General features: G+C 48.3%; 1 protein-coding gene across 1 annotated transcript in view; it reads left to right on the forward strand.

Annotated features, from left to right (window-relative positions):
* U2AF2 (U2 small nuclear RNA auxiliary factor 2) overlaps nt 1-16,601 on the forward strand; it is a 155,743-nt gene extending 139,142 nt beyond the window's left edge. The window contains exons 4-13 of the mRNA XM_056863993.1: nt 183-212; nt 513-616; nt 1,888-2,039; nt 3,110-3,226; nt 5,931-6,069; nt 6,190-6,269; nt 7,250-7,372; nt 12,500-12,586; nt 13,799-14,047; nt 16,414-16,601. Coding sequence (XP_056719971.1) covers nt 183-212; nt 513-616; nt 1,888-2,039; nt 3,110-3,226; nt 5,931-6,069; nt 6,190-6,269; nt 7,250-7,372; nt 12,500-12,586; nt 13,799-14,047; nt 16,414-16,548 — 1,216 coding nt within the window. The 3' untranslated portion in view covers nt 16,549-16,601. The remainder of the gene's footprint in view (nt 1-182; nt 213-512; nt 617-1,887; nt 2,040-3,109; nt 3,227-5,930; nt 6,070-6,189; nt 6,270-7,249; nt 7,373-12,499; nt 12,587-13,798; nt 14,048-16,413) is intronic.
* The last annotated feature ends 1,151 nt before the right edge of the window (nt 16,602-17,752 follow it).

Here is a 17,752-nt window from a genome sequence, read left to right on the forward strand (position 1 = left end):
CTACGTAAACGAGTGGTGCTCTCCTGTGGAGCTTCTCCACCATCCCAGTCTCTCAGTTGTTTCTCTGCTCACTCAGGACCGACAAGGCTCTAAGGCCACAATTGGATCTCTCCGTATAGGCCACCTAGGCCCATTTTGCCCAGGAGGGAAGGACGCAAACTCATTTTGTTTTTCCTTTTCAGATCACCGCTAAACCTCTCAGGTCCTTTGAGGTGAGTATGGCAAATTCTCCCTTGTGCTGACCAAGAAATTGGAGGCACTGGGAGGTGGAAGAAAGCCCCCCTGGGGGTGGGAAAACCGCAACCGCATTTGACTCTGGGCATCGTTTCCATCCTTGCCAGTACACACATCACGTAGCATCCAGGTTCTCCCGTAGATGCCGGGAATCGTTTTTAGGATTATAAATTAACAGGGATCAGCTCTTCAGCGCCTTTGTGGTGATGCCTCAAATTGAAATTAACCCCGAGATAGCAGCCCAATCTTCAAACGGTTACCCTTTTTCCCCTCCACAGCCGTTCTCCACGGCACGAGAAGAAGAAGAAGGTCCGCAAGTACTGGGATGTCCCGCCTCCAGGCTTCGAACACATCACACCCATGCAGTATAAAGCCATGCAAGGTAGAGCTGCCTACCCTTGTCCTCACCTTGCTGTAGGGAATGTTGTACTCTGTCTGCTGAAAGTATCTGTACTACAAATCTATGGGAATATATTTTCATGTCAACCTCTGTGGTTCTTACTTCATTTGTGCAGAATTCTCCCTCCCTCCATCATCATGCACGCCTGTCTTCTCTGTTCCTAAAGAGAAATCAAACTGGAGATGAAATCTAGTAACAGGGAAGCTCCCCTTGAACCATTGCAACTTTCCTTCCTTTCCTTTCCCCCTTAGAAGCTCCTTGATTCATAAATCTTGAGCAGCATAATTTTAAATCTGTTGTTTAAGGGATATCAGATAAATTTTGCTGTGACCAGTGTAACCTTATTAAATAAGGTGTTAACTGAGACACAGAGGTACTAATCCCATCTGTTAGAAGAAGAAGAATATAACTTGATCTTAGATTGTTGTAAAAATGACACTTCCGGGAGCATGTATGCTAGAGAATCAATAGAACTCGAAGAACACGGGTGGGGACTCTCCAAATATGGTAGGTTTCTGTATCTACCTTGCATAACTATAGAAGGGTTAGCATTTAGTCTAGCAAGGAAAAAAAACTCCCTGATACCTTGTCTAGACACAAACCAGCCAATAAGTGATCTGCATCTGACTCCCTTTCTCTCATGTGGTGGCTGTGCTACAGCAGCACATATGCCATTGAATTTAGGGGAATTCCTTCTGAGTGAAAGTGTAGAGCTTTGAGCTGTAAATCTTTTCACTTTCCTTTTATTCCAGCATCGCACAAAAGTAAAATAAGACTTCCCAGCTTGCACATTGTAGCTGCATGTAGATTTTTAATTATCTCCTTCATTATAGTATTTTTTTGGTCAGCGTTCTGGCTTCATACTTAAAAGGAAATCCTCACTCCAGCGATCATGAGTGCTAATAAAAAAAACTGGAATTATCAGGCTCCAAGATGGGAACTCCTTTGTGCACAGAACCCCCCCCCCCCAAATTGCATATTGTCCTTGGACTAATCTCTGATTTTCTAGCCTTGAAATGGAGATACAATTAGCTTGTTGGACTTGTGATCCCTGGAAAAGGACTGCACTGCTAGTTCGCATCTCCCCTCTCTTCGTCATTTGTCACTGTTTTAATTAAATGCTGTGTATTTTTGGGGTGACGTTTTCCAGAAGTGCAGTGTTAAGTCTACAGTTATTGCAGCTACTTTGCATGATCGCTGATCTCAGGATTGTAATTTTTGACCTGGTTTTTTTTATTCTTTTTCATTTCCAGCTGCGGGGCAGATTCCAGCCACAGCTCTCTTGCCAACCATGACCCCTGATGGGCTGGCAGTGACACCCACTCCTGTGCCTGTGGTAGGCAGCCAGATGACACGGCAAGCTCGGCGTCTCTATGTGGGAAACATCCCCTTTGGAATTACTGAGGTACCAGCCCATTTTCTTATTCGTGTCTCTGATCTCACCAAATGTGTTGATCCCTTTCTCTCTTGGGCTGGGAGTTTTTGAGTGGAGGATTTATTTGGAAGCTTCATTGAGAAAGTGGGGAGGAAAGTTGGGAAGCTGAAAACACAGAGCAGGTTGAAGCGGCAGAGGTGATGACTTCAGAGTGAGGCGATCCAGCCTTCGGACTTCTCCCTCGCCATCCTTCTGCCTCATTTCCCAACTAGCTAGCTTGAGAACGAATGGCAGGCAGCTGCAATTAAGCGCCAGATATTCCTTTAGAAAACCTAACAGGCTTCCAGAATCCAGCGAGGAGAGGGGCAGGCCGTTGGGCTGATACTCAAGGCCAGTCCTGACATTTCTGCTTTGTGTGTCCTGATCGTGTTCCTCTTGAGGAAGCTCAGTGCCAATACTGGATTGACAAATGACTAGACAGGAAGTGAAATCTCTGGTTTTAAGTGAGCTACTAAGTGAACTTTACAGGCACCTTATCTCGTCCTTCTTTTCTCCTGTTTCTTGCACATTAATCTTTATAATGCGGATTGGTACAGGAGCGTTATTACATGTTGTAGATGGAGGGATCTTGCCTAACAAAACAGCCGAACTGTATAGTTTGCTTTTCCCGTTGCTTTGTTTTTAAAGCCACTGCATGCTGAATCACCTTGCCTGGAGCTTTGTATTCACATTGTCCTCCTTGGTGCATATGTTTTGCCTTGGACAGAAATTACCAAATATGCACCTGAAATACAAGTATATCCAGGTTAAAGAAAGTCAAGCAATCAGAGAGGAGAAATAACTGCATTTTACTGTCTCAGTGAACAGGAGGCTCAGTATGGGTGGTATTTTTTCAATCTCTCTACCAAAAAAAAAAAAATCCAAATAGTTGTTTCCATTTCTCTTCAAAGTGAATAGTGTGTGGGGCTACGAGGGGAATTGCAGTCCCAAAGTTTGCTACTGTTATGGCAGGCAAGTAGGCAGTTTTGCTTTATAATCTCTTTGGGGTCCTGACAGCCTTTCCAGCTGATGTCATCCTTTCATGTATCCTTCTCCAACAGGAAGCTATGATGGATTTCTTCAATGCACAGATGCGGCTTGGTGGTCTTACCCAGGCGCCTGGTAACCCAGTCTTGGCTGTGCAGATCAACCAAGACAAGAACTTTGCATTTTTGGAGGTGAGTTGGAGGTCACAGTATGTGGAGGTGACCTCAGGAAAGTAGGCCTTCTTCCACACATAGAGTACAGCTATAACATTTAGTGGCGGCTTCATAATCCTAATTCTTAAAGAACAAATTGCTAGTCATCCTCTTTGCAGAAAAAGAATTAATGGGGCGGGGGTGGGTTCTTTTATTTTTGTTAAGATCTCAAATACAGAAGTATCTAAATGAGGTTTCCAGTGTCGGGATTGCATGACTATTCTCTCCAGGATCAGAGGAGCATGCCTGTTACATTAGGTACTGTGGAACACAGGCAGGATAACGCTGCTGCAGTCGTCTTGTTTGTGGGCTTCCTAGAGGCACCTGGTTGGCCACTGTGTGAACAGATTGCTGGATTTTATGGGCCTTGGTCTGATCCAGCAGGGCTTTTCTTATGTTCTTAGAAAAGGTAGGTGTTGGTTAGGTAACTAGTATGTTTTCCTGCACTTAAACACTTTCCTGCGTGGTGTAGTGGTTAAGAGCGGTGGTTTGGAGCGGTGGACTCTGATCTGGAGAACCGGGTTTGATTCTCTGCTCCTTCACATGACCGCCGGACGCTAAACTGGTGAACTGGATTTGTTTCCCCACTCCTCCATACGAAGCCAGCTGGGTGACCTTGAGCAAGTTACAGCTCTGTTAGAGAGCTCTCAGCTTCACCTATCTTACAGGGTGTCTTGTGGGGAGGGGAAGGGAAGGTGATTGTAAGCTGGTTTGAGTCTCCCTTAAGTGGTAGAGAAAGTCAGCATATAAAAACCAACTCTTCTTTTTCCTCCAAACTCCCAGGCCTCTCAGGCCTCTTATTTGAGCCGACCCGTTTAAGAAACTCTCCTCTTATATGGCTGTGCATTAAAATTAGCTAACAGTATGTGGATTGTCCAAACGTCTGTGAAATTACGTACTGGAGAGCAGCTGTAGAATTTGATTGGTTTGGTTCTGAACATTCTTGTAGACCTTTCAAGAAAATGTCATGTTTTGAGTATAGTTTTATAAAACTCAATCTCTATCTATGGAGAACCTTTAGTACTCTGATCTAGAATTCCACAACAGAAATTATGAGAACTGGCCAAATAAGTAGTACCTTGCTACTGGAAATGCCCAGCATAAAGAAAAAGCTAATCCTTCTATCTCTTGGCCTCTCATATTGTAAAGAACAATTGAACTATTTCTCTAAAACAGCTTTCCAATACTTACACAAAAACAGTTGTTATAAACTTCCCTTCCCAGTAATCTAAACTCCTGCACGTTCTGAATCACAGACTCCCGATCTGCGCTCTGCCCCCATCATCATCCTAGAACCGTGTTGGCGAACCTATGGCACGGGTGCCACTTCCGGCACGCGTAGCCCTTTCTGCCGGCACGCACGGTTCCTCCAAGCCACTGGTCTTTCCGGCTCTGCCCCACCCCGGATGGGGGAGGCTGTAGCCCAGGGGTGGGGAACCTCCGACATGATTGGCGGTGGCCCCCGGACTCTCCCACAGAAGCTGCCGCCATTGCCGCCGCTGGAGCGTGCGCGGCCAGCCAGGCGGGTGGGAGAGCGGGGAACAGAAGCCGAGCGCTCACACTCGGCATGGCCGGCGGCTTCTCCGGCGCCCTCTGGGCCTGTGCAGGTGGAGGGGCATGGCTGGTCGGTGGGTGCGAAGGAGGCGCCCTCTGCCCCACCCTGCTCGCCTCTCACAAGCCTGCTGCCGCGCCCCACCGAGTGGCAAATCCAAGGCAAAACCTCCCATGCATAAATGGCCTCTTTCTTTTTCTGTCTCCCTCTGTCCTTTTCTTTCTCTCCCTTGCTCCATTTCTTTCTCCCTTTCTCTCTCTTTTTCTTTCTTTCTCTCCCTCCCTTCCTTCCCTTTCCCCCTCCCTTCCCTTCTTTCCTTCCTTCCTTCCTTCTTTCCCTCCAGCGGCTTCTCCGGCACCCTCTGGGTCTGTGCGGGCGGAGGGGCGTGCAGTCCTATTCCACCTTTGAAGTGCCCACAAGCTATCCTCCAAACACCTTTCCATTTGTCTTGATATGTAGAGAGAAAACACTAAGGAACTAGTTGCCAATCTCCAGGTACTAGCTGGAGATCTGCTATTACAGGTGATCTCCAACCAATAGAGATCAGTTCCCCTGGAAAAAATTGCCACTTTGGCAATTGGACTCTATGGCACTGAAGTCCTTCCCCAAACCCCGCCCTCCTCAGGCGCCACCCCAAAAACCTCCCACTCATGGCGAAGAGGAACTTGGCAACCCTAGCCTCTCCCTCTGGGCCCCCTCTGGGGGTGGTATTCAGGTTAAATTGCCGCATTGGCACTCGGCGATAAATAAGTGGGTTTTTGGTTGCAGTTTGGGCACTCGGTCTCTAAAAGGTTCGCCATCACTGTCCTAGAACCTATCATGCTTTAATCTTAATTCCATATTTCCATATTAAAGGTGATCTGACCCAACACGTTGAACAAAGGTGTGATTTACTAGGCAGAAGCCATTTTTCAGTTCATAGCTTCTTCAGATAACAAATTGTACTGGCTTTGGGGGGGGAGCAAATTCCAGCTGGGGATGTAAAGGGAGAAGACAATATAAGACTTGGCTAATTCCTTGAAAACCCTGGCCAAAGGTCTAAAGTTCCTAACTAAGAAGTCTGCGGAAGGCACCCCTTGCTTGATTCCTTCCCAACACTTTTCACCTTTCTCCTTTTTGTGCTTTCTGCAGTTTCGTTCAGTGGATGAAACAACCCAGGCTATGGCCTTTGATGGGATCATCTTTCAGGGACAGTCACTGAAGATCAGGCGCCCCCATGATTATCAGCCACTCCCTGGCATGTCTGAAAACCCTTCTGTCTACGTGCCAGGTGAGTGTGTCAGGGCCCCGCTGGAAAAGGGAGGAGGCCAGCTGATATTCAAATGATGTAGGCAGTTTGGTGTGGTCGATCTAAACGCTCTCTCACGCTGAGCCTTTTCCTCTCTCGCAGGTGTTGTGTCCACAGTGGTTCCAGACTCCGCTCACAAGCTGTTCATTGGGGGTCTGCCAAACTACCTTAATGACGATCAGGTAAATCTGGGAGCAGGAGAGGCGATTTAGCACCTCCCAGAGTTCATTTCCACCCACAGCGACTTCCTAGAGAGACCAGGAAACATCTAGCCGGTTCTATCTAGTGGAACTTGGTTCTTCAGAACAAGTCAGCCTTTTGAATCTGCATTTCACGGACAGCCTTGCTTTCTCCCACAACAACCACATTACAGTACTTAAACCCACTCCACTCTGGGATGGAAGGAAGCGCACATGAAATCTTTGTGGCCAAGTATTTATTCCTGCGTCTTCAGATTCTTGTCCTTGCTTCCCTTGCCAGGTTTAAGGGGCGTGTTTGGTTTGCCGTGCAAAATCCAGCAAGTCCTCTTTGTGTTTGTACCTCAACCACAGATATTTTATTTGGCCACTGTGGAGCCAGTGTGGTGTGGTGGTTTGGTGTGGTGGACTCGGATCTGGAGAACCAGGTTTGATTCCCCACTCCTCCACATGAAGCCTGCTGGGTGACCTTGGGCCAGTCACAGCTCTGAGAGATCTCAGCCTCACAGTGTGTGTGTTGTGGGGAAGGGAAGGTGATTGTAAGCCGGTTTGATTCTTCCTTAAGTGGTAGAGAAAGTCGGCATATAAAAACCAGAACCAACGGGTTGAAATTAAATCAAAAGAGTTTCCGTCTGGACATTAGGAAGAATTTTCTAACAGAGCTGTTCCTCAGAGGAACAGGCTTCCTCAGGAGGTGGTAAGCTCTCCTTCCCTGGAGGTTTTTCAGCAGAGGCTACATGGCCATCTGTCAGCAATGCTGATTCTATGACCTTAGGCAGTTGATGAGAGGGAGGGCATCTTGGCCATCTTCTGGGTATGAAGTAGGGGGTCACTGGGGGTATATGGGGGAGGTAGTGGTTAATTTCCTGCATTGTGCAGGAGGTCCCAATTCTATGAATCTTCTTCAATCTGGTGGTGGTGATGCGAAAAAAACACTCAGTTTTCTCCTCTCCTCTGATTGCCAGGTCAAAGAATTGCTCACTTCTTTCGGGCCCTTGAAGGCTTTCAACCTAGTGAAGGACAGTGCCACTGGCCTGTCGAAAGGTTATGCCTTCTGCGAATACGTGGACATCAACGTCACGGACCAGGTAGGGCCAGCCTCCCTCTTTTGTCCTTTTTATCTTTTTTTGCTCTGCAGCGGCCCGCCGACCTGCCCGTGGGACGAGGGGGGTTCTTTGTCCTTTGAGCAGGTGGGGTGTTTTTTTTCTCTCCTCCTCCCCTCTAGGGGGCGCCAGCTTTTCTCTCCTTTACAGCACAGCTGCTGACTTAGCGGCAGACACCATCGAGTTAGTGTTCTGATCACTTCTGCTTTTTGTTCCCCCCAAAAAAACCAACAACTCTCCCCGAATGTTAGTCGGAGAAGGCTTCGGCCTTTTTGCGAAGACCCCGGCCGCCGTGCCCGACCGAGAGCCGGTAAGAAGCCCTCCCCTCACCAGCCAGGGAAGAGCCGGGTCCGTACCGCATCTTGCCCATTTCCCCCAACCCCAACCTCCCCAAGTGACTTCTCCATCTCACATGCTCAACGACTGTGTTTCCTTTCTCCCGCTGTGCTCTGTGTTACAGCGGGAGGAGGTGGAACGGGCCCCTTAATCTTCAGGTGTGCTCTGCTTGCTGACTCCAGCGGGAGTTGTAAAATGCAAGTATTGCCATATATATGCAATAATAATAGTAATTGATGACCGTAAACCAAAGGAAGAGCACCTCTGTTTCCCTTTGCCCCTGTTGGAGAGGGGGGATCTGTGGTAGAGAGGAAACACCCCACAAACCCCTGTAGGGTTCAAAGACTTGTTGGTGGTAACTTTGCATGATGAGCGCAAGCTCTACTTTCTGGGTTGAGCTGATAAGGGTTACTGCATGTTTTTTAAATAATTGCGTGCCTCTTATTGGTGTGTATGGATACATGTGTCTTTTTTTATATACCCTCACGCGCACACCTGCTTCGTGTCCTGTGCAGTCTTTCTTCCCATATACTTCTTTGGGAAGTACTTTTTTTTTTTTTCCTCAACCTTCCCCGCCCCTCCCTCCTGCTCCACCCTTCCCTGGTCTCTCTGCATTAAGGAGAAAGGTATCTGTTTTAGCCAGAGCTAAAAATCTTGGTTTAGACATCTAGAATCTGACTAGGCTTCTCTGTAAGAAAAAATAGAATTATGTGGGTGAGGTTTGACAGTTCCCAGATGTTTGAATGGACATCGGGAGAAGGACCCCTTGCTGATCTTTGAGGATGCGACAGAATGCAATTTAATTTACAGAAAGTAAACTTGGGGAGAGCCTTAGGGAACATTTTTCGAACTGTAACCATAATTCTGAAGGACAAGCGGCATAGAGGAACTGTGGAACTTCTCTTATAGGCTTCTAGGAAAAGGTTGGGCAAACATTTGCTGTGGGGACAGGGCTTTGAGTAGTGGACTTTTTAAAGTATGATTCTGAGCACAGGACTTTGTACACCAGTTCAGTTCACACAGAGAATCCCAACATCCTAAAAAAGATGAGTTTTTTTAAAGAAAAAAATATTGAAAATGAAGTTATTGTGTCTCTGGCTGCAGAGTTAGCCGGGTGGGGGGAAGATACACAGGGACAACCAAATAAGGCCTGAAGTGGTCAGGATCATGCTTTAAGGCAGCGACACTCAGCGGCTCGAGAGCCAGGTGTGGCTCTTTGTCACGCCTCCTGTGGCTGCTCTGAGCACTGTTCCCCAATGTGGCATCCACACTATGTTCCAGGAAAGCAGACAAGGCCATTCCCCGCTAGGGCTTTAGGTTGACTGGTGGTTCTCACCCTGAAAGAGCCACCGCCACAGGGACTAGAAGACGGATAATCTGCTAGCCCCCCTGAGCTGTGGGCCTCATGCCAAGGATGGAAGGGCCAGTCCTCTGCAGCAACTCTCCTTGCCCCCAATCTCTCCTCTGCAGCTTCTGAACTCTCAGCCCAGGACCATGGCAGCTGCTGGGGAGGAGAGCAGGCTGACCACAGAGAAGAGAGAGTACAGCCACGGCGGCATCTACTCAGTAAGAGCAAGCTGGCCACAGTGGGGTGGTGGTGGTTTCACTCCCCCTTTCTCCATAACCAGCTTGCTTCCTCACTCCCTTGCCTGGGCTGCTGTGCCTCTCGCGGAGGAGAAAGCAAGAAGACGGAGGGGAAACCATTCCCCTCACTGCAGCTACACAAGAGCTGCCAAAGGGTCGGCGATGGTGGGGAGAGGGGCCCCCCTTTATGCTCAGAGGTAGAAATCATAGAGTTGGAAGGGTCATCTAGTCCAGCCCCCTGCACAATGTAGGAAATTCCCAACTGCCCACACCCCCAGTGACCCCTACTCCATGCCCAGAAGATGCCCCCCCCAAAAAATATCTTCAGAATCCCTGGCCAATCTGGAGTGGAAGAAAATAGCTTCCTGACCCCAAAGTGGCATTGGGAATTACCCTGGGCATGTAAGAGGGGGCCACAAGAGCCGAGCACTGACGCAACCCTCCCTGCCCTCCCTCTCATGATCCGACTAAGTTCAGAGAATGAGCAGTTTGGCAGTTGAAGAAGTTATGTATTTCAGTTTTACATTTTTGTACGTGTGTGTTTGCGGTGACACCCCAGGGAATACAGTAGCCACATGGCTCCTTTTGGTTGATGGTAATTGCCGACGTGGCTCTCCGTCAGCCGTAGAGTGAGCACTGCTGCTTTAAGGGCTGTCCCCAAAAGGGCTGCTTCTGCGCTCTGCGAATGCCAGCATTCCTGGCAGCTGTTGAATAGCTGGTATTAAGAGGGAGAGCAATGGCGGCAGGCCTAACCTTTTCCATGCTGCCTTTCAAACAAAGCCCATTCCCGGTGGTTTCCATACCATCTCCTAGGAGTATCCCCTCCCTCCCCACAACTCAGTAAATACAAGCTCACTGCACCAGCAAGGTGCTTTCTCACTGTTCAGCTGTTGTAGCGGACATGCAGAATTGGAGTTGCAAAATGGAGGATCCAAAATGAAGATTGAACCCCTGCAAAGCTGCTTCAGGAGGGGGAAAAAAACTTCTTCGGATTATTAAAAGGCAGTTTGGAACGCTTTCTGCCCACAGGATGTGAGAATAAATAATAAGGCTTTAAGACTGCAACCAGATCTTGCAGCCCGGTTCTTCAGCACTGGGGCCTTGGATCCCTTAGGAGAGGCAGAGACTTTACACTTGAAGCCCTTAATAATACAGTTTGCAAAATGCTTTACATTGATACTATTTTATACACATGACCTATTTAAGGGTTAGCGATTTACCGAAGGCCAAATGGCTGAGGTGGGGATTTTAACCTGAATCTTTTGCATATAAAGCTAACAGTAGTAGCTGCTACCCCAGACTGGCTATTTATTTAAATATGTAACGTATTCCCACTGTAGAGATGGGGTGCTGACCAAGTTCAGTGTTCCAGCGCAAGAGAAGCGAAGCTGTAAACTAAGTGGAAATTTGTGTATGTATTCACTCAGGGTAGTTCTGCTTCCTAAATTCAAGATTTTAATTAACTCTTTCTGACAAGTTTTATGGAAGGGAGGACTGGGAAACTGGGGTTAGGCCAACTGAGTAAGGAAGGCAGGAGAGGGTGTGCTTTTGTGTACACATCCATGCGTACTGGCACCATGCTACATTTCTACAACACACCTATACTTTCAGTCATCTCCAGAAGTGATCTACAAAACAAATGCCTTAAACAAGAAAATAAACAATGAATACAAGCAGATGTAAACAAGCCAATCACAGCAGAAATGCCAGTACAAAGAGCTGATTCTCAAAATACAGAGCAGAACCTGTTCCTGCAGTGCCATAAGAATGGGAGCCAGCAGCCTGTGTGCCAGGACAACCCTTGAGAAGGCCCTCATGTGGCTCCATGGAAGACAGAACTTAAAGCAGGCCTCACCTCACCGGCTGATGTCAGACTCAGAGCAGGTTCCTGTAGGCAAAGATGCTTTCTGAGGCTGTTAAGGATGAAAGCCAGCACAGGCCGAAAGCCAGCGTAATTTCAAAATAGATATAATGCGATTTGAGAAATCACAAGTTGAGCAGCAGTACCTGAATACCAGCTGAAGTTGTCCTAGCCATCTTAATAGCTAGCCCCACATCGAGAGTATTTATTTATTTAGTTGGGCTTCTACCACTCTCTCCCTGGCCAACGCCAGGCTCACAACAATGTAGTATCTCAATTTCAGCTACCAAGGTATGGATGAGGGCAGTCGGTTCTGTCTGTACTGAAAGCTGTGCCCCTCCACACACAAATAGTTGCTAGGCAAGCTCTCACATTCTTCTCTGCTATCTCTGTAAAAAGTGGTGGCCAGCGGTTTGTGGGTCCTTAAAACAGAAGCTCAGATTCTGCAGACATCTGGCTCGACAGTCGATTTTGGGTTCACACTGCCCTGAATAAATGAGCCGTTAATTCAGCCAGTGAGCCCCTGGTTGAGTTGCTGTTTGAGTCTTGTCCGCCTACAGACAAAATCCGCTGGACTCTTCTCAAAGTGGGTGGAAGTCTTGGAGCCTGAACTTACGTGGGTTTCGCTTTTGCTACATGGCAGAGCTACATGCCGCCTACAAGAGTGGGGGCAGCTCTTACATTATGGTGGGTGTTCTTTGGGGTTGGACCTTCTCCTGTGCGGGAGAAAACATTTCTTTGGGACGTGAAGCCTGCCTGTCTGCCACACGAGAATGTACTAGTAGGTAACTTCTCGCTCTGGGACAAGGTAGTGATGGTAGGCGAACTTCGTTGTGAGCATGGATGTGGGCCCCAGAGCACAGTCTGGGAGAAGCAGGATCTCAACTGTCTCCTTTGGACTTCCTGTCTAGGCTAAGGGCATTTAGCTAAAGCTGAAACTTCACCTCTGCCCTCTTCTCCTTCATGCAGACCGTCCTTGTTGACTCACCTTAATTCCTTCTGACATGGCGTGTGTATATATATATATATATAATATTATATTTTATTGTGCTTTATTATATATTAATATATATTATATATATATATTAAATTAATCCTCTTGCTACCATGCCCATTTGGGCCCCAGCAGGTAACTAAAGCCACATACGGTATTAATTCCATGGCAGTGCAGTTCAGGTAGGAGCCTTGGGGAGGGGGGCAGGAAGAGAAGTCACCTTTTTTGCGTACGAATGCGTGGATGTTTTGGAGGTGAGGGCAGAGGGGGTTGCGGTTGGCAGTCTCGGAGGCTCACGTCTTGAAGTGTCTGGATTCACTTTTTTCTGCCCTCGCAGGCCATCGCCGGCTTGAACGGCATGCAGCTGGGCGACAAGAAGCTGTTGGTGCAGAGAGCCAGCGTGGGAGCCAAGAATGCAACTCTGGTGAGCGAGGGAGCGGGCAGGAGCTGGGAACGGGGCCCGAAGACTTGGCACGCCCCTGCCGTCGATATTTGCAGATTCCCCCCCCTCCCTTGGGGATTGGTTATCCGCAAGTGGATAATCCACAAGGTTATCCGCACTGGAACATCCCTAGTGCTTCTGACGGTGCTTAGTTGCTGCCTGTTAAAAGAGACGAGTCCTGATGCAGTGAACCATTCTAAATCTATAAAAGTCACCTAGGAAGATTTGTACAAAATGTTTTTGACCTGGCAGTGCCCTTTCCCATTTTCATTCCAGTATCGGGCAGATGTAGCCCTTTCTCGCATGCCCAGGGTAGTGCTGATATCCACTTTGGGGTCAGGAAGCAATTTTCCTCCAGGCCAGATTGGCCCAGGGATCCTGGAGGGGTTCTTTTGTCATCTTTTCGGTGTGGAGTAGGGGTCACTGGGTGTGTGGAAGGGAGGTGATTGTGAATTTTCCTGCATTGTGCAGGGAGTTGGACAAAATGACCCTGGTGGTCCTTTCCAACTCTATGGTTCTCTGTGATTCTATGATCAAAGATCCACAAGATTCAACTGCTGCTTTTTCCTCTTCTGCCTGTCATTAGACATCTGACATCCTTGCTTTTGACTAGGAGGAAGTGCTCTGCGAACTTGCCTAGGGGCCTCATGACAAACAATCAGACTGATGCTCTTTGGAACATGGGAGGAATGGCATGGAAAGTTTCCAGAGTTTTCTGGGAAGGGGGTGTTGAGAAAAATGATGCAGGCACTCTTGAACACAGGAAGCTGCCATATACTGAATTGGACCCTTGGTCCATCAAAGTCAGTATTGCCTGCTCAGATCGGCAGCGGCTGTCCAGGGTCTCAGGCAGAAGCCTTTCACATCACCTACTTGACTTGCCTAGTCCCTTTAACTGGAGATGCCAGGGATTGAACCTGGGACCTTCTGCATGCCAAGCAGATGCTCTACCACTGAGCCATGGTTTCTCTCTCTTGAGAGATGGAATTTTATAGTGATTATTATAAAGAATGGATGGAGTTGGTATTTTGGCCATCTTCTGGGCATGGTCACTGGGAGTGTGAAGGGGGAGGTAGTTGTGAATTTCCTGTATTGTGCAGGTGGTTGGACTAGATGACCCAGTTGGTCCCTTCCAACTCTATGATTCTATGAGTTCAGCCGTCTGTGACATTCAATCCCGGTCTCCTCCTCCAGAGCACAATAAACCAGACCCCAGTGACACTGCAGGTCCCAGGCCTGATGAGCTCGCAGGTCCAGATGGGCGGCCACCCCACTGAGGTGCTGTGCCTCATGAACATGGTGCTGCCCGAAGAGCTGCTCGATGACGAGGAGTATGAGGAGATTGTCGAGGACGTGCGTGACGAGTGCAGCAAGTACGGCGTGGTGAAGTCCATCGAGATCCCCCGGCCCGTTGATGGCGTCGAGGTGCCTGGCTGCGGAAAGGTACTCAAGCGCTTGCTTGGGAGGGCGGTGTGTGTGGGGGGGGGAATGGGAGCGTGCCTGGGATTCAGAACAGCAAAGTCAAACGTGGGATTGCCAAATAAATGAATGGTGCCATCTCCAAAACATTTGTTTGGCTCCAGCAGGGTGCAATGTGCAGCATAGTAATGTGGCTGCCAGCCAGCAGGCTCCCATTCTTGAGACGTATAAGTGTGGTATAGTGGTTAAAGAGCGGTGGAGTGATCTGGAGAACCGGGTTCGATTCCCCATTCCTCTACATGAGCGGAGGAGGTTAATTTGGTGAACCGGGTTGGTTCCCCCACTCCTCCAAGTGAAGCCAGCTGGGTGACCTTGGGCTGGTCACAGCTCTCCTAGAGCTCTCAGCCCCAGCTACCTCACAGGGTGTTTGTTGGGAGGGGGAGGGAAGGTGATTGTAAGCCGGTTCGATTCTTCCTTAAGTGGTAGGAAAAAGTCAGCATATAAAAACAAACACTACTTCTTCTGAAAGATTGACTGGGGTAGAGCTCAGGAACCAGCAGTTCAAAAGGCACCGTAGTGTAGTGGTTAAGAGTGCAGGGCTAGGATCTGGGTAATGCAGGTTTGAATCCCCACACTGCCATGGAAGGGTGCTGGGTGACCTTGGGCCAGTCACACACTCTCACCATAACCTACTTCAGAGCTGTTGTGGGGATAAAATGGAGAAGGGAGAATGTTGTATAAGCCACTCTCCACTGGGCAGAAAAGTGAGTGATACCAGAAGTAAATAAGTCTGACTGAAGTCCAGGAAAATCTTTCCAGGTGGTGAATTAAGTACTTCCACCTTGGGAGAGCCAGCATGGTGTAGTGGTTAAGAGCTCTGGTTTGGAGCGGTGGACTCTGATCTGGAGAACTGTGTTCGATTCCCCACTCCTCCACATGGGTGGCGGACGCTAATCTGGTGAACCGGGTTGGTTTCCTCTCCTACCCAGGAAGCCAGCTGGGTGACCTTGGGCTAGTCACGCTCTCAGCCTCACCTACCTCACAGGGTGTCTGTTGTGGAGAGGAGAGGAGAAGATTATTGTAAGCTGGTTTATTCTTAAGTGGTAGAGAAAGTCGGCATATAAAAACCAACTCTTCCTATTCTTTTTTCGCTGCTGAGATTTCCATTATCCCCGCCCTAATGCAGAATTTAAAAACCTTGAGGAATTGGATCTGTGGAATGCAGGCGGGAGCCAGGGCTATTAGGACTAGAACTTGATTGATGCCTGGAGTCACAAAGCTGAGCTCTACAAGACTGAAACAATTACATTTATCAGCCCAAAGCTGATAGCCTTAAGAACTGCTAAGCCACCAGCAGATATTTCCAGTGGTCAGTTTGTCAAGGCATATTTGGATTGGCCTGTTTGACTGGCTGGACACAAGAAATGTGAAGGCACAGGGCCGGCAGCCCAGTTCCCTTTCCTGGGCACACAAGCATACGGCTGTACATATGGTGGCAGTCCCCAGCCCTAAGAGTGCGTGGCTGTCCTCGACAAGAGCCAGGGCCTTTTCAGCCCTGACTTCGGCCTGGTGGAATGAATGCTCTTCCTGGTAACGTCAGGGCCCTGCGGGACTTGGAAAGTTCCTCAGGACCTGTAAAACAGAGCTATTCCCCCAGGCTTATGATTGAGGGCAGCCATGGAAGTCATCTGTAATGGCCTCCCCATCTTCCCCTGCCTTTTTCTGTTGGAATTGGGGGGCCTTGTCTGTTTCTGCCTATCGGCGAGCTTGGATTTCAGCACCAGCTACTGTTAGGTTGTGTTTTTAGATTGAAGATCTGTAGTCTTAAAAGATTTTTTAGAAGAAGAGTTGGTTTTTGTATCCTGACTTTCTCTACCACTTAAGGGAGACTCGAACCGGCTTACAATCACCTTCCCTTCCCCTTCCCACAACAGACACCCTGTGAGGTAGGTGGGGCTGAGAGAGTTCTAACAGCTGTAACTTGCCTAAGGTCACCCAGCTGGCTTCGTGTGCAGGAGAGGGGAAACAAATCCAGTTCACCAGATTAGCATCCTCGGCCGCTCACCTGGAGAAGTGGGGAATCAAACCCTGTTGTCCCGATCAGAGTCCACCACTCTAAACCACTACAAAACCCGCTGGCTTTCTTTTAGATTTATTATGTTTGTGTACTGTTTTTTATGTTGTACCTCGCCCTGAGCCTGGTTCTGCCGGGGAGGGTGAGTCAGAAATACAATATAAATACAATATAAATACATATTGGCTGTTGGTCGGAGTGGGGTGGGGTTGACAGATCTTCTCCTTTTGATGCTTCCAGTATTGGAGGGGAAACATTTACTATCAATCCTTTTTTATTGTCTTTCCTCTTCCCCCTCCCCCCAATATCTCTGCAGATCTTTGTGGAATTCACATCTGTCTTCGACTGTCAGAAGGCCATGCAAGGCCTGACTGGCCGCAAGTTTGCAAACCGGGTCGTGGTGACCAAATACTGCGACCCCGACTCCTACCATCGCCGAGATTTCTGGTAGTTGAACCCTGAGCCAGGCTGGGTGGGGGAGGGGGGTGTCCGAGCAAGCAGGGGGCAGGTCGCTGGCCAGGGGGGCTCCTTTAGCCACGTAGCCTGTTTTATGGCCAAAACCACCTGTATTTTTTCCCTTCCAATTGTCCCAATCCCTCCCTTTTCTATCCCTGCCACCAAATCCCTCTCCCCATGGTTTCCCAGTGATGGTTACTCTGTAGTAGAAATGTGGTCTTCTCTCCCCATTCCTCCCCTTTCTCCGTGATGTTTCTGATTTTTTTGCTAAGGAGTTTTGCGCTCAAAAGGATGGGCCTGTTTTGTTGTATTTCCTTTCCTCTGCGCTGTGTGTACGGACGACTATTTCTCTAGCGTTGTCTCTCATAATTAAACATTTTTTCCAATTCCCTGGTATCATTTGGGCAGCTTTCTCTTTCAGGTTTTCGTATCTGGTTGTAAATTAACGTGGGAATAAAAAATAGCCCCAGTGCAAAGGAAAGCAGTCGAGATAACCTGTCTGATTGTTCAGATTGATGCTGGGGTTGGTCCTAAGAACAAAGACGTTGGAGTAAAGCGATACCTTAAAGTCTGGGATCATTCTTCTTCATTTAGTCAGCTGTATGGGTCCACTAACTAGCTGTGTGTGTGTGTGTGTGAAGTGCCGTCAAGTCGCAGCCGTTATGGCGACCCCTTTTGGGGGTTTTCATGGCAAGAGACTAACAGGTGGTTTGCCAGTGCCTTCCTCTGCACAGCAACCCTGGTATTCCTTGGTGGTCTCCCATCCAAATACTAACCAGGGCCGACCCTGCTTAGCTTCTGAGATCTGACGAGATCAGGCTAGCCTGGGCCATCCAGGTCAGGGCACTAACCAGCTACTGTGTGCAAAAAAAAAAAAAAAACCTTCTGCTTTAGCAGCATCAAGAGCTACTTCACCCATTATTCCACAGAAGGTCCAGCCAGCTCACCTGGCATCTGTTTGTACTTGGGCCTCCATCCACTCTAATGCTGACACTGTGAAAATAGGGTGTTAGGTATTCCGTTAGATAACCTTGCTTTCAACTGCCACCATTCACCCTTAAAGGTAAAATGTACTTTTTATAGTGTGGTTTCTTGAAACTGAGACCAAGGAATAAGTTGGTCTTTAATAAAGAGCCCAGTTGCCTACATATTTTGTTGCTTGCAGAGGGTAAACACCGCATTTATCCCTAATGTAATTT

The sequence above is a fragment of the Euleptes europaea genome, chromosome 18 (assembly GCF_029931775.1).
Source record: "Euleptes europaea isolate rEulEur1 chromosome 18, rEulEur1.hap1, whole genome shotgun sequence".
Taxonomy (NCBI): Eukaryota; Metazoa; Chordata; class Lepidosauria; order Squamata; family Sphaerodactylidae; genus Euleptes; species Euleptes europaea.